At 38.8% G+C, this 19,879-nt stretch overlaps 1 protein-coding gene across 1 annotated transcript in view; it reads left to right on the top strand.

The window, feature by feature from the left end:
* The window catches only part of IQGAP1 (IQ motif containing GTPase activating protein 1), a 123,286-nt gene that overhangs the window by 34,744 nt on the left and 68,663 nt on the right, over nucleotides 1-19,879 (top strand). Inside the window, exons 4-6 of the mRNA XM_074232604.1 lie at nucleotides 191-268; nucleotides 10,518-10,594; nucleotides 13,831-13,898. Coding sequence (XP_074088705.1) covers nucleotides 191-268; nucleotides 10,518-10,594; nucleotides 13,831-13,898 — 223 coding nt within the window. The remainder of the gene's footprint in view (nucleotides 1-190; nucleotides 269-10,517; nucleotides 10,595-13,830; nucleotides 13,899-19,879) is intronic.

The raw sequence follows: 19,879 nt of genomic DNA, 5'->3' as shown, positions 1-19,879 counted from the left end.
TTCTGATTTGTTTTCTTGAAATGTGAATAAGAATCTAGATTGCTGGGAACTGATATGTAATGCTGCCCTTTGAAACTCAATTTAAGGTGCTTTTTTTCAAAATTGAGATTTTGGAAGGAACAGCATTTATTTGGAATTTTTCTCAATATCGCTTCATTATACTTAATATATTTTGCTTTGTTTGTTACAGGCAACTGGCCTCCACTTTCGGCATACTGATAATGTGATTCAATGGCTGAATGCAATGTCTGAGATTGGGCTGCCTAAGGTAGATATTCTTGAGTGTTTGCACTGTTTTTTTTTTTTATCTTAGGACCTGAGTGTTTCACTCAGTAAAGCATTTTGTGAAATTTCTTCCTCTGTTTTAAGTCTTTAAAAAAAAAAGATTTCTAAACTTTTTCCATGTTAACAATTTGTTGTATTTCCATCCCTTTTCTTTCCAAATATATTCCTCTTCTTTTCTTTGACCTGTTGAGCCATTCTTGAAGCAGGAAATAAAAAAGAGAAGAAAAAACATTCAGTATGAAAGGATATGCAGAGGTACATATCTGTAACCTCTCTCCTCTGCCAAGCAGAGGAAAAAATTTGTTTTTTCAACTTTTGTCCTAAGATTGTTTGTTAAATTTAGCATTCAGTTTTGTCTTAAAAATGATTTTCTTGATCTTCTGAAAAAAATGGCTGAAGCTTTCCAGCAACTGTCCCTCATTCCAATAAAACTGTCTCTTGTAATAAAGAAATATAATTAAGCCTAGCAGAAAAATCCACTGACCATATTTGAAAATGCTGGCCTCATTTCATACTTATAGTCTGAGGTAAGAAATGGGCTTCCCCGTCAGTGTTCTGAGATTGTGCTTGGTCAGTGCATTAGTCAGAATTCTGATAAAGTCTTTTAATATTATTTTCCGTCTTCCTTTTCTGGTTATTGTTGATGATGCCATCATTCTCTCAGATACCCAAGCTCAGAAGACTCCTCACTCATACCTCTCTTTCCCATCCAATCTTTTTTACCTTTGTCCCTTGTATGTCTCTTGTGTATGTGCCCTTCTCATCGCTGACTTGATCACCTCCAACTTGGACTGTTGCTGTAACCTGCTTGGGGCAGAGGCTTCCTTGAGCCTCCAGGCTGTCCCCATTCCAATCCATCCTTCAAAGTTCAAGCCAGTCCCTTGACCCTCTGCCACCTCCAATTCCTTTCCTCCCACCCCTGCTCCCAGTCATCTTCAGGGGTCACTCAGTCAACATTTATTAAATGGCCATTGTATGGCAGATACGCTAAATGACAGAGGTACAGCAAAAGGCGAGAGGGACAGCATGGGGAAAAAAGCTATCTACAAGTTAAATAAGAAGTAATTAATATGACCAGGAAGGATAATGATCATTGTTGGAAGGGATGTGGGAAATCTGGGACACTATTACACTGTTGGTGGAACTGTGAACTCATCCAACCCTTCTGGAGAGCTATTTGGAACTATGCCCAAAGGGCAACAAAAATGTGCATACCCTTTGACCCAGCAATACCACTACTGGGTCTATACCCTGAAGAGATGAGGGAAAAGGGTAAAAACATTACTTGTACAAAAATATTTATAGCAGCCCTGTTTGTGGTGGCAAAGAATTGTAAATCCAGTAAATGTCCTTCAATTGGGGAATGGTTTAGCAAACTGTGATATATGTATGTCATGGAACACTATTATTCTATTAGAAACCAGGAGGGACGGGATTTCAGGGAAGCCTGGAGGGATTTGCATGAACTGATGCTGAGTGAGATGAGCAGAACCAGAAAAACACTGTACACCCTAACAGCAACGTGGGAGTGATGTGCAACTTTGAAGGACTCGCTCATTCCATCAGCGCAACAATTGGGAACAATTTTTGGCTGTCTGCAAAGGAGAGTACCATCTGTATCCAGATAAGGAGCTGTGGAGTTTGAACAAAGTACAAGGACTATTCCCTTTAATTTGGAAAAAAAAACCCAGATGTCTTATTGTTTGATCTGGTTACCTCTGAGAATTCTGTTCTCTTTAAGGATATGATTTCTCTCTCATCACACCCAATTTGGATCAAGGTACAACATGGAAACAAAGTAAAGACTGACGGAGTGCTATCTCAAATAATATCTTTAATAAAAATTAAAAAAAAGAAGTAATTAATAGAGGGAAGACTCTAGAATTAAGAGAGATTGCAAAGGCTTCCTGTTGAAGGTAGAATGTTATCTGGGACTTGAGTAATAGTGAAGTCAGAAGGTAATGAGGAGGGCAAGCATTCCAGGCACAAAGTACATCCAGAAAATATGCCTGGAGATAGGAGATGCAAGATATTTTGTTTGGGGGCAACATCCAGGAGGCTGATAATTAGATTGAAGAGTATGTGGTAGGGTATAAGAAGACTGGAAAGGTATGGAATGCTTAGGTTATGAATGGCTTTGACTTCCAAACAGAGGTTTTTGTAATTGATCCTGGAAGTGATGGTGAACTACTGGAAAATCACTGAATAGAGACTGGTGACTGAATGAAGAATTGACTAGTGTGGGGAAAGCCTTGTGTCAAGGAAACCCCCCCCCCCCCCAACAGTAGAATAGGCTATTGCAGTACTCTAGATAAGAGAAGATGAGTACCTGCAATCAGGATAGTGGTTGCAGAATCATGAAGGGGAAGGGAAAATATTTCAGAAATGTGGCAAAGGTAAAATCAACTGAGCTAAGCAAGAGATTGAATGTGGAGGATTAAGAGTAAGGGGTTTGAGTGAACTTAGGTACTGGGAAGGATGATGTTGCTTTCAATAAGAAGTTGTGAAGTGGAGAGGGAAGAGAATGAGTTCAGTTTTGGACTTACTGAGTTCAAGATGTTAACAGAACATCCTGTTTGAGCTGTCTGAAGATAGTTGGGGATGAGTCTGGAATGTAAAATTTTAAACATGGCTTTTAAAGCCCTTCCTCATCTGCTTCCTCCTACCTGTCCAGGCCTTGCAGCCTAACTGCCTTCAAGGTACTCTTGGATCCAGCAGGGCCGACCTCCTGGCTGCGGTCCTTGGTTCTTGACTTGCTCTACTTCTCAGTTCTTCCTCTTGTCTTTCTTCAAGCCTTTCCTTGTGCTTGAGGCCTTCCCCACATCTTCATCATCTTTATGCCTTCTCTCTGAGGCTATCTCCAGTCTTTTCTGTATCTTCCTTCTTAGTCACACTGGGCAGTATGTTGTCTCCTCAGCTGGGAAATCCTTGAGAACAGGAGATGGCCTGTAGTGAGAATTAACATAAATTCTGGTTGACCAAATGATTATTGTTTAACTTAAGTCCTCTAAAAGTTATTAAGACGAATCTGAAATATTTTATAAAATAGTATTGAAGCAGTACATAGGTTTTTTTCCTCTTTTGGGATGGGAATCAGTTTTTTCTTCTTTTAATTCTGTATTCCTCCTCATAAAGACCCATTATCTTATACTCTGGATGTACACATAACTTTGGTTTTAAGACTTGTAAGGACAGTTTTGAAGATCTTCCAACATGAGACTTAAATCTGGAGATAGGAAAAACTTTTTTTCTCTCAATTCCCTTTCCATCCTAGATAGTTCTATGATGACCTTTGCTTGATGGTAGCATTACTGGGTTGTCTGTGTTTTATGTAGTTTTAGGGAAATGACTTCCCTAGTCTCCCCTCAAATCCATGTTTTATTTATACCTTAAAATGTAAATATAGGTAGCAGAGTATCACTGAAGCTAAGTGCTAGATATAACATGGATTGAGTAAGGTATTTAAATAGACATGAGTGAATACTTCAGGGCTTTTACTCATCATGGAGCTTTTCTCTGCCTTTCTCCCTAAGGTGACCTTTTGACTGTTCTTTCTCTCTCTATGCACATGTTGCTTCACTCATTGGAATTGAAGTTTCTCCAGGTCAAGATTGTTTTTGCTTTTTAAATTTTGTATCCAACATATTTGGCACAGTTCCTCACATATGCCTAATAAGTATTTGATGCTGTTCTTATAACATTAAAATTCTATATGTGGACCATTTCATGTGAATATTTTTTTCTTCCTTCTTATTCAGAATGTATCAAAGTTCCTTTCTGTACAGTTGTTTTAGAGAGAATTAAAATTATTAAGCCCTACAAAAGCCAGAAAGTACAAGAGTTATTCTTCTCCCCCCCCAAAAAAAATAATTTATTTTTCCAATTACATGCAAAGATAGTTTTCAGCAATCATTTTTTGGTAAGGTTTCAAGTTTCACATTTTTCTCCTTTCCACCCTTCCCTCTCGAATAGGAAGCCATCTAATTTAGGTTATACGTGTATAACTATGTTAAACGTATATTTGTATTAACCATGTTGTGAAAGAAAAATCAAACTGAAAAGGGAAAACAATATAATACATAGACAGATTTTAAAGATTGAAGACAATAAGCTTTTTAAAAATTTTTTTTAAAGATTTTATTTAGGGGCAGCTAGGTGGCGCAGTGGATAAAGCACCGGCCCTGGAGTCAGGAGTACCTGGGTTCATATCCGGTCTCAGACACTTAAAAATTACCTAGCTGTGTGGCTTTGGGCAAGCCACTTAACCCCATTTGCCTTGCAAAAACCTAAAAAAAAAAGATTTTATTTATTTTGAGTTTTACAATTTTTCCCCTCAATCCTACTTTCCTCCCCCCCAACCCCCCACAGAATGCAATCTACCAGTAAGAGTTATAATTCTTACAGCAATGCTAGCTTGGTTTTATTTAAATACCTGTAATTTCCTGTTCCTCTTTTCTTATATAGCAAGCCCATTGGGTAAAGATTTTCTAGCTCTGTTTAGAGTGATGTAAAGAGCACTGTTAATACTTGCTATGACTGTAAAATACTCTTATTTTAATAGTGCTCCTCAGTTTTTATTGACAGCAGCCTACTCTCTTGAGTCATATACACAATTTCCTGAAAGCAATCATTGTCAATTATATAGAATTAGTATGATAGTGAGATGTTAGGTAGATAAGAGCTTTGAATTATTTGGATTAAAAGTACTTTCCTGAGGTGTTTCAAAAAAATAATTTCACAGAGATATAGATTGAGTTGAAAGAAACTTTGAAAGCCATTCAAACCAATCCCATAATTTTACCAATGTGGAAACCATGGTACACAGAGTTTATGTGAATTTCCCAGGGCCAAACAGCTTCTGAGGCAGGAGTTGAACCAAGATCTTTCTGATACCAAGTCAGATGCCATATTTGCTATGCCATACTGGCACATCATTTTGAAGTATAATATTTTTTGATTAACTAAAAAAGACAATGTGTAAATACAGGTCATACTTATATAGTATGTGGTTGTATGTGTGTGTATATATATATATATATGAGTGTTGAGGTTTTATATTTAAGTGTCTATATACATACATACATACCTTTGAAATCTTTCTTACCCTAGAGGAAAATAGGAAAGGAAAGGAATTGGAAGAAAGGGGATGGGTGGTATAGATGACAGAAGAGAGGGAGGATCATGAGAGAGGCTAGTCAGATGAAACACAAGTTTGAGGAGGGACAGGTTGAAAGGAGAGAGAGAATAGAATAAATGGCAGTGGGGGGAATAGGATGGAGGGAAATGCACTAGCAATAGCAACCGTGGGAAAATGTTGAAGCAATACATACATACATATGTACATACCTGTAAATAATCACTTTTATTGGATTCTCTCAATAGGGAACTCTCAAGTTGCTACACTTAGAATATTAACTCTTGTGTGAGTGGGCCAATTGTAAGAATACCCGAATGACTTTTATCTGTTCTTGTTTTCCTTGAACTTTCAGATACATTCAATAAAAGCTGTTTAAAACTGAGGTGCTAAGTGCTAGGGATACAAAAACAGACTTCTCATCTCCCCCACCCCCAGGCTTAACTGGTGAGACAACATGCAAACAATTGTGGGCAAACAAGCTGTAAACAGAATAAATTGGAGATATTCTCAGCAGGAAGAGTCTAAGATTAAGAACTGGGAGGGCTGCTTGTGAAGATGGTACTTGAATAAAGCTGAGATAAGGTGGCCTGGGAGCCTGGAGGACCACCAGTGAAAATGACAGCCAGGAGATGGAGATCTTGAGGAATAGCAAGATGGCAGTGTCATTAAGTTGTAGAGTGCTGGAGGGAAGTGTGGAAGAAGACAACTAGAAAAGGCAGGAAGGATAGAACAAGAGGTTTACATTTGATCCTAGAGTTGATTGACTGGCAGGAAGGAAGAGAGTGTGCCATGATCTGACCTATGCTTTAGGAAGGCACTTTTTATAGCTAGTAGAGGACAGGCTGGAGTGGGGGAGACTTGTGGCTGAGAGGTCAGCCAACAAGTCGTTCCAGTAGAGCAGCCTCATAGAATAGGGCTAGTCTCATAGGAGAGCAGGGCACGTTCAAGAGGCAGAAATAGCTCCTGATAAAGAGAAATGAAGAGGACTTGCTCCTTCCATCTTCTTAGCTTCATTGAGACCCAGCTTCTTCTTGAAAACACAGCTTCCCTGTCTCCCCCCCCCCCCCCCCTGCCAATCTTTGGTTGTATTTTCATTCCTACCCCCCCCCCCATCACTGTTTGTGATGAGAGGGAGAGAGAAGTCAAAGATGAAATCTGTGTTGTGAATGAGAGCAATTATTGCCCCTTGACAATAATTGGGAATTTAAGCTGGGGAGGAATTGGGGAGAAAGAATGAGTTTTGGATGTGCTGAGTTTACGATGTCTCTGGCATGTCCATTTTGAGGTGTCTGGTAGATATTTGGAAATAGTAAGAGATCAGAGGACAGATTCTAGAGAAGTAGATTTGAGATAAGTGAATCCATAGAAATTATGTAGAGGGAGCGGAGAAGATGACTCAGGACAGAACTCTGTGAGTCACCTATGGTCAACACATGTGAGCTAAGTGAAGACCCAGTGGAGAAGGTGGAGGAGTGGTCAGAGAGTTAGCAGAACCAGAAGGGAGTAAGTAGTATATACTGCTCTAGAGAGAGAAAGATTTACAAGAGAGTCTTCAGCTTGCAGAGAGGTCAAGAGGAAAGAGGACTGAGAACAAGACAATTAGATTAGCCAATGGAGAGAAATCATTGGTAACTTGGAGAAAGCAGTTTCAGTGGAATGAGGTTGGAAGCCAGACTGCAGAGAATTTAATAGTGGGTGAGAGGAAAGAAAGGGCCTCTATTTTAACCATTCTTCTTAAGGAGTTTTAGCAACAAGAGGGAAAAAAGAGATAGGAAGTTAGAATAATTTAGAGATTTTTTTGAGGATGGAGGAAATGTGAACCTGTTTTGGGGATTAGGGAATCAGTCAGTAGCTAAGATGATTAGTGAGATGATCTGATAGAGATGATTAGATTGTTTTCAGTGGTGTATGAAGGGAGGTTTCCCTTGGTTATAAACAGGGCCACCTCTTTATTGGAATTGGGATGAAGGAGATAGTGTTAGAAGCATCTGAGTGATGTGAGATGATCAGGAAGGGAGAGGAGGAGGAGCTCTCCTTTTTTTTCAGTGAAATTATGAGGAAGGTTTTTCTGTCAGAAGGAGAAGGCAGGAGTATTATAATAGATTCGAGAAGGGATGGAAAGGTTAAGAAAAGCTTGTGTGGTGAGTGTGACAGTGAATCAATAGGGTGGAATCATATATAGCCCATGTTAGATTACTTTCTGTTAGGGGGAGAGGGAAGGAAGACAAATGTGTAACTCAGAACTTTGTAAAAAAAAATGATTGTTGAAAACTACTTTTGTATGTAGTTAGAAAAGTAAATAAATAAATATTTTTTTAAAAAAAATAGGGTGGTATCAAAGGATTGCTTTATCACAGTGAGGGCACATTGGAAGTTGTATAAGCATTATAGTGGACTCCACACATTTCTATGATTTTTTTCCATCTTATTTCACATGAGCATTAGTAAGTTGAGGAATTGAGAGAGATAGGGTGTTTGACGGAGAGTCAGTATGTGTGGCAAGAAAGAAAGGGACAGATTTAAGGTGAAAAGCCAGCTTGTTATCTTGGAGCAGGCATTCCAGAGAGTACAGCTGAAGGGGTTGTGGGTGGCTTTAGGGTGGTTCGGGTGAGGGGGATGGGTTAAGGGAGCATCAAGGATGGAGAGCAGAATTTAGGCAATGGCAGTTGGGATTTCATGGTCATTAGGATGAGTAGGGAAGGCATATTGGACTACAGAAGTATGTTAATTGTTAAAGAATGAGTTTATGTAGATTATCATTGTTCATAGGAATCTGGCCTCCTGGTGGAATTGTCCCAGAGCAGACAGCTGAGGGTGGGGAAGGGAAGGGAAGGTGAGGAGCAGAAGGTGCTTAGATGGGGAGCACAGCACCTGCCATGGAGTTGAGGAGTTTTAGACACAGAAGGTATCTAGAGCTTGATAGCATCAGGGGAGAACCAGCAGCTCCCTTCCTTCCGAGGTAGGTGAAGGCAGGAATGTTGAACTTTTTTTTAAGTGACTAATGGCTTTCAATCACGTGGACAATTCTCGGATTTTTATTCTCAATTCTCTTCTCTCATTGAACCTTTTTATCATTTTCATTTAGGTATCTTGATTTCACTTCAAGCTCATCATGTCTAAAATTGAATTTATCCTTTTATCAAATCATAGTCTCTATGTGTGTAAGTGGAAATGTTCTTTGGCCTGTCACACCCATCTTCATACCTTGAAGTCCTTTCTAAGACTTTTTAATGACCATATTTTTTTATTTATGACCTTTAGACCTCTTTATGACCTGATGATCTTTCATTTAGGCCTTCATGATCTTAAGCCTTAATTATTTTAATAGGCTCCTAGGTTATTTTCTTTTCTTAACTCTATTCTCCTTCCAAGATTTCTTGTCACTTATTACTAGACCAGTCTTCCTGAAAATTATTATGTCATTCTTAATTTTTTTTTTAGGTTTTTGCAAGGCAAATGGGGTTAAGTGGCTTGCCCAAGGCCACAGCTAGGTAATTATTAAGTGTCTGAGACTGGATTTGAACCCAGGTACTCCTGACTCCAGGGCCGGTGCTTTATCCACTGCACCACCTAGCCGCCCCTGTCACTCTTCATTTTTAAAAAAACAGTCCCCCAAAACAAACCAAAAAAGCCTACAACGACTTCTTGTGACCTTTTGGATTAAGTTAAACTCTTGTCTGACTTTGAAGATTGTCCATATGCTACTTATCCATCCAGAAGCACAATTAAAATAAATTCATTACTCTTTCTATGTATTTCCTCATGTATTCCTTTTTGCAGTAATATCCTTTTCCCTCATCTTTGACTAGCCATAGTATTCTGAATAGTGCTTCACGGTCCTAGTTAAATCAAACTCTAGCTTTTCTCTGAGCACTGTCCTGACTACTTCTGCCCTCATTGATCTTATTTTTTTTATTTTTTATTTTTTTTAGTTTTTGCAAGGCAGTGGGGTTAAGTGGCTTGCCCAAGGCCATGCAGCTAGGTAATTATTATGTGTCTGAGGCTGGATTTCAACTGAGGTACTCCTGACTCCAGGGCCGGTTCTCTATCCACTGTACCACCTAGCCGCCTCATTGATCTTATTTCCTCCAAAACTTGTAGTCTATACCACAGCAGATTCTTGTGAATGAATTTTTTCCCATATTTTATTCCTATCTAATTGGATGCAATTCTTAAGGACTATTTCTTTTATTCCTCTTAGCAACCCACAGTGGTGTGTGAATTATTTGGGGCAAGCAATAATATTGATATAGTTTCATTTTGCAAGAGTAGCCATTTGTGTGTTTCTGGGTAAATTAGACCAATTCAGATCTGACCTTAATCAAATGAAACCACATTTGAAAAGACAAAATACAATAGACAGATAGAATTAGTGTGATAAGAATGAGGGGGCCAGAGGATCATGTAGACCCTTAGCTTGTATCTAAGTCAGTGAATGGGAATGGGAAAAGTCAAATGACTGGGAATGGGGACCCTGAATGATACAGGTAGATTAGGCATGTTCCATCTTAGTACTTAGAGAATAGAAGACTAACAGAGTTTACCTACCTCAAAACTCAAGATGAAATCTGGAACCCTAGTCTTTTAGGACAGAAATGGTGAACAAATTTATGCCTGAAAAACTCCTTATTGTGGCCTGAAACAGTTTAAAATGCAATTAGGTAATATTTAACAAAAAAATATAGTATAACATAGATAAATCTTCCTTTGTGGTTTTCTAAGTCAATATACAGCCTATAGGGTTCCTTTTCTATTTGTTTGATACTTTTTTAGAATTTTAGCAGTCTTACTCTGGGGGTCTTCTAGTCTTTGAGAGCTCTGAGGCAATAATTTCAGAGAAGGGGAGGCAAATGGCTCAGAATGACCCCATGTGAGATGATGGCAGAGGTAGGCAGGAGTGCAATCATACCATGAATAAAGTGTCTGGGATACCTAGAAAATATCTAGAATATTTCTAGAAAATATCTAAAATATCTTGAAAACTTTTCTGTTATTATCCCATATGAGAAATGTGGGTATATTTTATATTATTGTTGGGTACTTAAGAGGAAATGATTACTGATTTATACCTTATCCTGCTTTTATTTCTTGGCAGATTTTTTACCCTGAAACTACAGACATCTATGATCGAAAGAACATGCCACGCTGTATCTACTGTATCCATGCACTCAGGTAAAGAGTCTTCTTGAAAAAAGAATGCCATGATATCTTAGATGTTGAATGTAAGTAAGTGCATCCATGAATATAGAACTTGGGAGCATTGAAGCATTTCCTTTAAATTGGGAATGTGGCAGATCACTGACTTGGCAGGAGAAAGTTCTTGTAAATCCTTTTTGTCACTTATTGCTGTTCTCTGTTTGACTCTGTTTCTATTTTCGACTCTGTTTTCTCTGTCTCTCCTTGTCTACTCTGCTTCTCCTCCTCTCTCCCCCTCTTCATCTCTCCATCGCCTTCCATTTTACTCCTTCCATTTCTTTCTCTCCCTTTCTTTCTCCCTGTTCTCCCCTTCCTTAGCCAAATAATTGTAATTTCATTAAGTCTGTTTTTTAAAAATTACTTTTGTCCATATGAAAACTTTTATAGATCTTATTTTGTTATTGAAATATAAATTCAGAATCTCTTGCGATTCTACTAGAACTCCCTTCAAAACATTTATAGGAGAACTACTTGAATGCTTGAATGTAAAGTATCCAAGCAGTCTAGCTGAACCAACTTGGTTCCACTTTGGTTGTGTTCATAGGTTCAAGGAGATGGTATCAAGTTATCTGGTTATTAGTTAACACAATAAGTCATTCAGTGAATGTGTCCTCATATTTTATGTGACAAATAGGAAAATTAGGATATAATTGACTTGCCCCAAGTCTTGCAATGAGTTAGTGAAAGATGACCGGTTTCCATTTTCTAGTCATAAATAAAGTCTAAGATGGAGGAAGAAGCTGTGTGGTAGTGATTTTCCCATCTTAGGAAATATATTCAGTTTATTTGATGGCCAACTTGGTAGAGCTGAGATTGAAATGAATGAGGTATAAAAATGAAATGTCGTCTGCTGATGTTCTCTTGTCTATAAATGTCTTTGGAAATTGTGTGATTTTAATCCACACATTCTCCCATTTCTTTTCATTGATCTAATGAGAATATTTGTAGCACTGAAATCTAGTGATGAAAACACAAAAAGGAAGATTAATGCAGGTAGCCAAACAGAGTGCACAGACTGCTTTAAAAATCATGTATATTGGGATAAGACTTTTTTTCCCCCTAAACACAGTATCATCTAGTTTGTGATGATTGAAAGGAAGGAATGACTGCTTGATTCTCTGTTCATGCTATTTACTCAAAAAGAGCCATCCTCTCTTGTCTCCATCTGTTCAAATCCTGCCCATCTTTCAAGATTCCAGTTCATGTCTTGCTTTGTTTAATGAACACTGACTATTCCAGTCCTCTCTAGTTGGTACTTTTTCTCAACATCTATGGTACTGGCCATAAAAGTTATGATTGCTATCAGGGCATTAATATTGCACCTTGTGGTTTGCAAAGCCCTTTACCTATGGCAACTCAGGATTCTTCCCACACCCCTGGGAGGCAGGTGCTCACTCTGCAGAATCTCCATGTTATCAAGGAGAACTGTCCAGCTGCTGAAACAACTGAGGCAGGATCCAGCTCACCTCTTTGTGACTTCAAGTCTTGGCCTTACATCACCTAGCTGCCTAACATGACGTGGCATTTAATATTTAGATACTTTTTTCCCTCTTCAGTTATGTTGTCATCTTCTTAAGGAGAGGGATTTATTATTTTTCAGTTTCTTGTCTTCCTTTGTCACTCTCAGCTCCTAGAGCAGTGCTGTACCATAGATCAAATGTTATGGCATATGGGAAGCACTTTTTAAAAAACCTTAAAGTTCTCTCCATAAATATTTACTATTATTATTCTTAGTAGTAAGTACTTCATAAATTTGTTTGAGTTGGTGTTTAGGGCTTGAGTTACAAATTATGATTTCATTAGTGTATACCCTTGGCAATGTAGAAAGTGAATGTGAGGTGGGTAAGAAAGTCTTCATTGATGATATAAAACACAGGCTAAAAGCTGCTAGTTAATATGCTTTCTCTGAGGTTGCTCAGCCTCCTCCCCAATAAGATTATTTTGAGTTTATTTTGAATATACGTGTGTGTGTGTGTGTGTGTGTGTGTGTGTGTGTGTGTGTATTGTTTCAACAAATGAAATGTGAGCCTCAGGACAGAAACTTTTAAAAAAATTTTTTCTTCTCACTGTGCTTAGCTTGACATACAGGTACTTAATAACTTAATGATTGAGAAAATTGTTAATTGAACTAGGGTGGTATCATTTGACGATTTGAAGACATGTTGTGGAGGACAGAGTTAAAACAGTTAACTGAGAGGGGAGGGGAAATTGATCATCATTGAACATGACGCTTGCTTAGGTGTGTACAACTAGGGGAAGTTTGAGGAGAGCTCCATTTTGAACAGGTTGATCTTGAGATGCTGATGGAGCACATTATAGTTCAGAGATCCAACATACAGTTGGTGATGCAGGATAGATGTTGAGAATATTAGGGCTATATATGTAGATATAGCTAAAATTTTATCTGCCCTTTGTAGAATCAATATTTGATCCCATTAGAAAAAATGTCGAGGAAGAAAAGGGAGTGATGTACAAAACCATGGAGAATATCCCTGATTATAGGATAGGAGATGGCTAATGATTCAGCAGAAGAGATTAAGAGAAGCCAGAAAGTGAAGAGAACAGGAGGTGAGGCGTGTCCTAGGAGAATGGAGTAGAAAGAGTATACAGGAAGAGGAGGAAGTCATTAACTATACCAGAACTGTCAGATTGCAAATAGGATGAGGGTTGAAAAAAGATCCAAGAACTCAAAAATCACAGCAGCTTGGGGTCATTTAGTACAGGAGAAAAAACTATATATACTTCAGGCCTTGAAGGCTTCTCCACCTCATATTCCTGTGTCATTATGTTAACTTTCAGTCAATAAAGAAAATTTGATTTTTAAAAATCAAATAGTCTTATTTAAGAAGAAAGATATGTATAATATGTATAATTTACTTCAGAAAGTGAATTTATTTAAAGTTAAGCAAATTTAAATTTTGTTTAAACAATTAAAAACCTAACATTTTTGGATAGCTAACGTTTTGCTGCATGTGACTTTATTAATAAGCATCTTTCTTGAGCAGATAAAGGTACAGTTAAGAAATAAATTGTATTATCAAAAAGTCATGACAGGAAACTTGAATTTATAACGGTTGCCTTGTTCTTCTTCTGATTCCCCCTTATCCCTTAATTGTTCTAAGAATAGAAGGCAGAGCTAGCTGCATGTTAATAACAACAATGTACAGGTTAGAGCAAAGAGTTGTAACTTTTCTACTGGTTTTGTCTTTTAGCTTATATCTCTTCAAACTGGGGCTGGCTCCCCAGATTCAAGACCTGTATGGCAAGGTTGACTTCACAGGTAAAGAGCTCTTCTTTTGTATGTAGATTTGCTTGATTTATGGGATGAAAGTGTATAAATCACCTCATCAGTCAGCTATACCCAAAGTCATGTATCTGGAATTTAAATGTTCCTGATGTGGAGTGGGATTGGAGTAGGGTTGAAAAAAAATGTCTTTTATTTATAGTCTTACATTTTGGACAGATGCTCATGTTTTCCCAGTATAGTTATATGAAAGAACAAGTGAATAGATAGTATTAGCAAAGAGAGTGTCTCTGTATGTTTGTGGGGGGTGGAGATGGGGGTAATCACATACATATTGGTACTGTTGGTGTTGTTCTATTGTAATTATTTTTTAAAGATTTTGAGTTTTGAGTTTTACAATTTTTTGTCCCAATCTTACTCTCCCCCCCCCCCCATGGAAAGCAATCTGTCAGTCTTTATTTTGTTTCCATGTTGTACATTGATCCAGATTGATTGTACAAACAATGTTTTTTTTATACATTAATAAAATATTCTTGTTTTAAGAGTAAACAAAATACTCCCTCCCCCAAAAAAATATAGACTCACTTGAGCAATAAAGTAAAGGGGAGAGAAAAAATATTAAAATTAAAAAACATAATAGTAATAATTGTAGGTATGGCCAGGTGGCACAGTGGATGGAGCACCAGCCCTGGAGCCAGGAGCACCCAAGCCCATATCCGGCCCCGTACACCCAACAATCACCCAGCTGTGTGACATGCAAGCCACCCCAACCCCACTGCCCTGCATAAACCAAAAAAAAGAAAAAAAAAGGACCTAAAATAAATAGTAGGGGGTGGCCCGGTGGCACAATGAACAGAGAGAGCACTGGCCCTTGAGCGAGGAGCACCTGGGTCCAAATCTGGCCTCAGACACCCAATGATCATCCTGCTATGTGAGCCCAGGCAGGCTACCCAGCCTCATTTGCCCTGTACCCCCCCCAAAATAATAATAATAAAAAATGTGCTTCAGTCTGTGTTCCAACACCACCAACTCTGTCATGGGTGGATCACATTCTTTATGATAAGTCCATCACAAAAGTTACTTCCATGTTTTTCTACTGTTCTCATTGCTGATCGCAACTCCCTCCTTTCTTATTTCTCCACTACCATGTACTATATTTTCTCTCTCCTTTCACTGATTCTGCTGTAGGGTCACTGAGTGGCGCAGCAGACAGATCCCTGGCCCTGGGGCCAAGAAGCCCCAAGCCCCCATACAACCCCTTAGGTCCAGCATCCACCTGGCCCTATGGTCCTGGGCAGGACTTCCAATCCCAGCCCTTTGCAAGAAGTAAAAAAGAAAATGCATTATATCTGACCACTTTCTCCCCCATGGTCCATCCTGTCCTCCATTCACATCCCTACCCCTTCCCCCATCCCCACCTCTCTCCTTCTTACTCCAGATGTCTATACCCCATTGAGTATATATACTGTTTCCTCTCCTAGCCACCTCTGATGAGAGCGAAGATTCCCTCTCCCCATTGCCTTCCCCCCTTCCATATCATTGCAACAGCTCATTGTAATAAAGAAAAATCTTATTATATGAAATATCTTGGCCTATTCCCCCCCTCTCCTTTTTCTTTCTCCCATTACATTTCCCTTTTTTCTATTGACTCCATTTTTACACCATATTTTATCTTCAAATTCAGCTTTCTCCTGTGCTTCATCTATAAAAGCTCCTTCCACCTGCTCTGTTAGTTGAGAAGGTTCTTATGAGTATTATCAGTGTCATTTTTCTATACAGGAATACATGCAGTTCATCATCAAATCCCTCATATTTTCCCCCTCTCCTCCACTCCCTATGCTTCACCTGAGTCCTGTATCTGAAGATCAAACCTGTTCAGCTCTGGCCATTCCAACAGGAACATTTGAAATTCCCCTGGTTTGTTGAAAGTCCATCTTTTTCCCTGGAAGAGGACATTTAGTTTTGCTGGGTAGTTGATTCTTGGTTGCATTCTAAGCTCTTTTGCCTTCCAGTATATTATATTCCAAGCCCTACGAGCTTTTAATGTAGTTGCTGCTAAGTCCTGTGAGATCCTGATTGCAGCTCCATGGTATTTGAATTGTGTCCTTCTGGCTGCTTGTCATATTTTTTCTTTGACTTGGGAGTTCTGGAACTTGGCTATAATATTCCTGGGGGTTGGTTTTTTGGGATCTCTTTCTCGAGGGGATCTGTGGATTCTCTCCATTTCTATTTTGCCCTCTGCTTCTAGGATATCAGGGCAATTTTCCTGTAGTAATTCTTTGAAAATGATGTCAAAGCTCTTTTCCTGATCATGACTTTCAGGTATTCCAATAATTTTTAAATTATCTTTCCTAAATCTGTTTTCCATATCAGTTGTTTTTTCAATGAGATGTTTCACATTTTCTTCTAATTTTTCATTCTTTTGGTTTTGAAGTATTGATTCCTGATTGCTCATAAATTCATCAATTTCCCTAAGTTCTGTTCTTTGTCTGAAGGATTTGTTTTCCTCAGAGAGCTTTCTTATCTATTTTTCCATCTGGCCAGTTCTGCTTTTAAAGCATTCTTCTCCTCAATAACTTTTTGAACTGTTTTATCCATTTGATCTAAGCTGTTTTTTAGCATGCTATTTTCTTCAGCATTTTTTTGGATTTCCTTGACTAAGCTGCTGACTTCATTTTCATGTTTTTCCTGCATCTCTCTCCTTTCTTTTCCCAGTTTTTCTTCTAACTCCCTCATTTGATTTTCAGAGTCTTTTTTTTTGTGCTCTGTCATAGCCTGAGCCCAATTTCTATTTTTGTTGGAGTCTTTAGATGCAGGAGCTTGTGCTTCCTCATCTTCAGACTGAGTGTTTTGATGCTTCTTGGGCTATCAGGCAAAATATTTCTCAATGGTGTTCCTCTTGTTTCTCTGCTTGCTCATTTTCCCAGCCTTAGCCTGTTTTGGGGGAGCTTCCTGAGCTTTTGGGACACTCCCACAAGGGTCTTATTGTGTGAGGCTCTGTCCTCCCTCCTGGTCTGTGAATGACCATAAGTGCCCCCCTCTGCCACGGGGCTGAGGTGGGGGGGTCCTAGACTGCGATCAGGATCTGAATGTGGTCAGAGCCCCTGAGTCCTGTTCCAGGGGCAGAGGACAGAGCTCTGCAGTCTCTCTCTCTCTCTCTCTCTCTCTCTGTCTGTCTGTCTCTCTCTCTCTCTTTCTGTCTGTCTCTCTCTCTCCTCTCTCTCTCTCTCTCTCTCTCTCTCTCTCTCTGTCTCTGTCTGTTTGTCTCTCTCCTCTCTCTCTATCTGTCTCTGTCTGTCTGTCTGTCTCTCTCTGTCTCTCTTTCTGTCTGTCTCTCTCCTCTCTCTCTCTCTCTCTGTCTCTCTCTTCACTCTCTCTCTCTCTCTCTCTCTCTCTCTGTCTGTCTCTCTGTCTCTGTCTGTCTGTCTCTCTCTGTCTCTGTCTCTCTGTCTGTCTGTCTGTCTCTCTCCTCTCTCTCTCTCTCTCTGTCTCTCTCTCTTCACTCTCTCTCTCTGTCTCTCTCTGTCTGTCTGTCTCTCTGTCTCTGTCTCTCTGTCTGTCTGTCTCTCTCCTCTCTCTCTCTCTCTCTCTCTCTCTCCTCACCCCCCTGCCTAGGTTCAATGGGCTCGTGCCCCGGGGGCTCCTGCTTACCAGCTCACCTGCTTCTGTTTCCTGGATTGGGACTGCCTTAGCCACTCTGCTGCTAGCTGCTCTCTGTGTGCCCTGAGGGCTGGGCTTCAAGTGCTGGCTCTGGCAGAGGTCCCTCCCCCCCAATTTGTGCCTGATGCTCCCCGGGGCGCAGGTCAGGAAACTTCCTCCACCGCTGCTCCCAATGCCCTGGGGCTGCCTCCGGGAGGCTGAAGTTCTTTGGCTCTGGCAGGCCACCCCTCTGGTGGGCTGCCTCTCCGACCCCGGGGAGCAGAGCCTTTCTGCTCTTTTCCAGGTTACCTTGTGTAGGAGAACTGCCTCATTGGGTCCCTCTGTGGGTTCTGTCTCTCAAAAATTTAGTTAGAGTCCTTAGTTTAGAAGTTTTATGAGAGTCTATTGTAATTCTTAGTTAATTTATTGCTATAGTGTATAGGTAATTTATTTATCAGAGATAAGTCAATATCTCACCAATAAATATGCTTCTGTTATCTGAGAAATAGGTCAGAGAACTAAAGATCTTTAAAAAATCATTTCTTCTAAACTAATACTTGGAAGTAAACTCTTTTTTGCAAAAAAAGTAATTTTTTTTATAGCACACACCCAAAAAGTGTCATTCAGTCTTTCCTAAGACTTCTAGTGAAAGGGAAGCCAGCTATCTCCCAAAGCAACTGGTTCTATTCTTGGATAACTTCAGTTGCTAAGCAAATCTTCCTAAAACAAGCCCAGATTTCTTCTTTTCCTCTTTTCCTGTTGTCTCTGGTTCTTTCTTCTTAGATTGAGGGGACTGTGTCAAATTTCTTTTCTACATGGTTGTCCTTTGATCATTGAAAATAGCTATTATGTCCTAGTTGAGTCTTCTTTTTCAGGCTAGAACCCCCAACTTTTAAAATTCTAACATGGTATGATCACATCCTGGTTGTACTTTATTGGACAGTGTCTACCTTATAACTATCCTTTCAAGACGTGGTACCCATACTTGAACACAGAGCTTAGGATATACTTGTAGCTCACAAAAATCCTTTTTCAGATTGAGTTTTAGTAATGGTGAATCTTAAACTTTTGAAAGTGCTTTTTTGAAGTTGGGCATAAGACTTAATCTTAAACCTTTTAAAATTCATCCTATTAGATTTGATCCAACATACTATCTTATAAAGATCTTCCTGGGTTTTGATCCTGTTACTGATGACTCCCTCCAAGCTTTGTGCTATCTGTTTATTTAATAATATGAATAATATATGATATAATGATTTCATCAATTTTTATTTAAGACATTAATAAGATTATTTTGTAGTACAGTCAAACATGGCTCCCTTGTATATTTCATTAGTAATCTCTTCTGGTTGACTTTGAGCCTTTTGATATTGCCATTCAACCATTTTGGTTGCATCTAATTATATTTTCATTTAGTCTCATCATTTCATTTTTTTATGCCACAAAAATTCAATAGATACTTCATAAGAAAACATGATAGACTGTCAAATATATAACAAAAATCTATTTAAACTGCATCTGTAGAATTTCCTTGATGTACCAATCTAGTTACCCTGCCAAAAAGAAAATAAAATTGTGATCCCTGCTATATTTTTAGATAATTACATATCATTTCTTTAATAATGTCATAGACTTCTGTCATATATTTAAGTCAAGTTTGTTGGCTATGTTTTACATTTGTTACTTTCTTCCTATTTTTGAGGATATTTTCCCTTATTAATGCTGTGGTAACTCTCTTCTTCTCCATTGTCTTTCCTAGATTCCTCAATAGTTGAATAGTTACTATTGCCTTTTCTCTCCCATTACACTGGGCTATAGTTTTTTGGTTTGTTTGTTTTCCTCTACCAGGTGACTTAAATTAACTTATGACAACTAGATACTTTCTTCCTTTTGTTATTTTTCAGTTCTCTTTTGGCCATTTTTATCCTGTCCTTTTCACTTTCCTCAGACAAAAGAGAATCAGGAAGAGTCTTCACTTTTTCTCCATTTTTATCAAGGTTTCACTCATTTCAGGCAGAATTTCCTTAAGCCTCCTTTCTTTTTTAGGAATTTAAAAAAATACAACAAACCTTTTTCCCTTTCCCAGCCACTCTGAGCTTTTTTTGTTCCCAATAAGACCATGCTACACATTTGTCATTATGTGGCCTTCCTTTGCTTTCATCTTCTGTATATCTATTTTAAAAGTCTATGTTGATCAGTCAATGCTCTTCGTAATCATGTTGGTTTCCATAGACATTTCCTTCTTTTTCTTCACATTGATATTGTTTTCCGCTTGTATCTTTAAGCCATTCACCTCAAGTCATTTAGCTAGTCCTAATTAGATGTGGGAATCAAACCCAAGTCTCCTGACTATAAGCTTAAGAATCATTCAACATGCC

Source organism: Macrotis lagotis, chromosome 4, assembly GCF_037893015.1.
Source record: "Macrotis lagotis isolate mMagLag1 chromosome 4, bilby.v1.9.chrom.fasta, whole genome shotgun sequence".
Classification (NCBI taxonomy): domain Eukaryota; kingdom Metazoa; phylum Chordata; class Mammalia; order Peramelemorphia; family Peramelidae; genus Macrotis; species Macrotis lagotis.
This window is presented reverse-complemented; position numbering and strand designations above follow the sequence as displayed.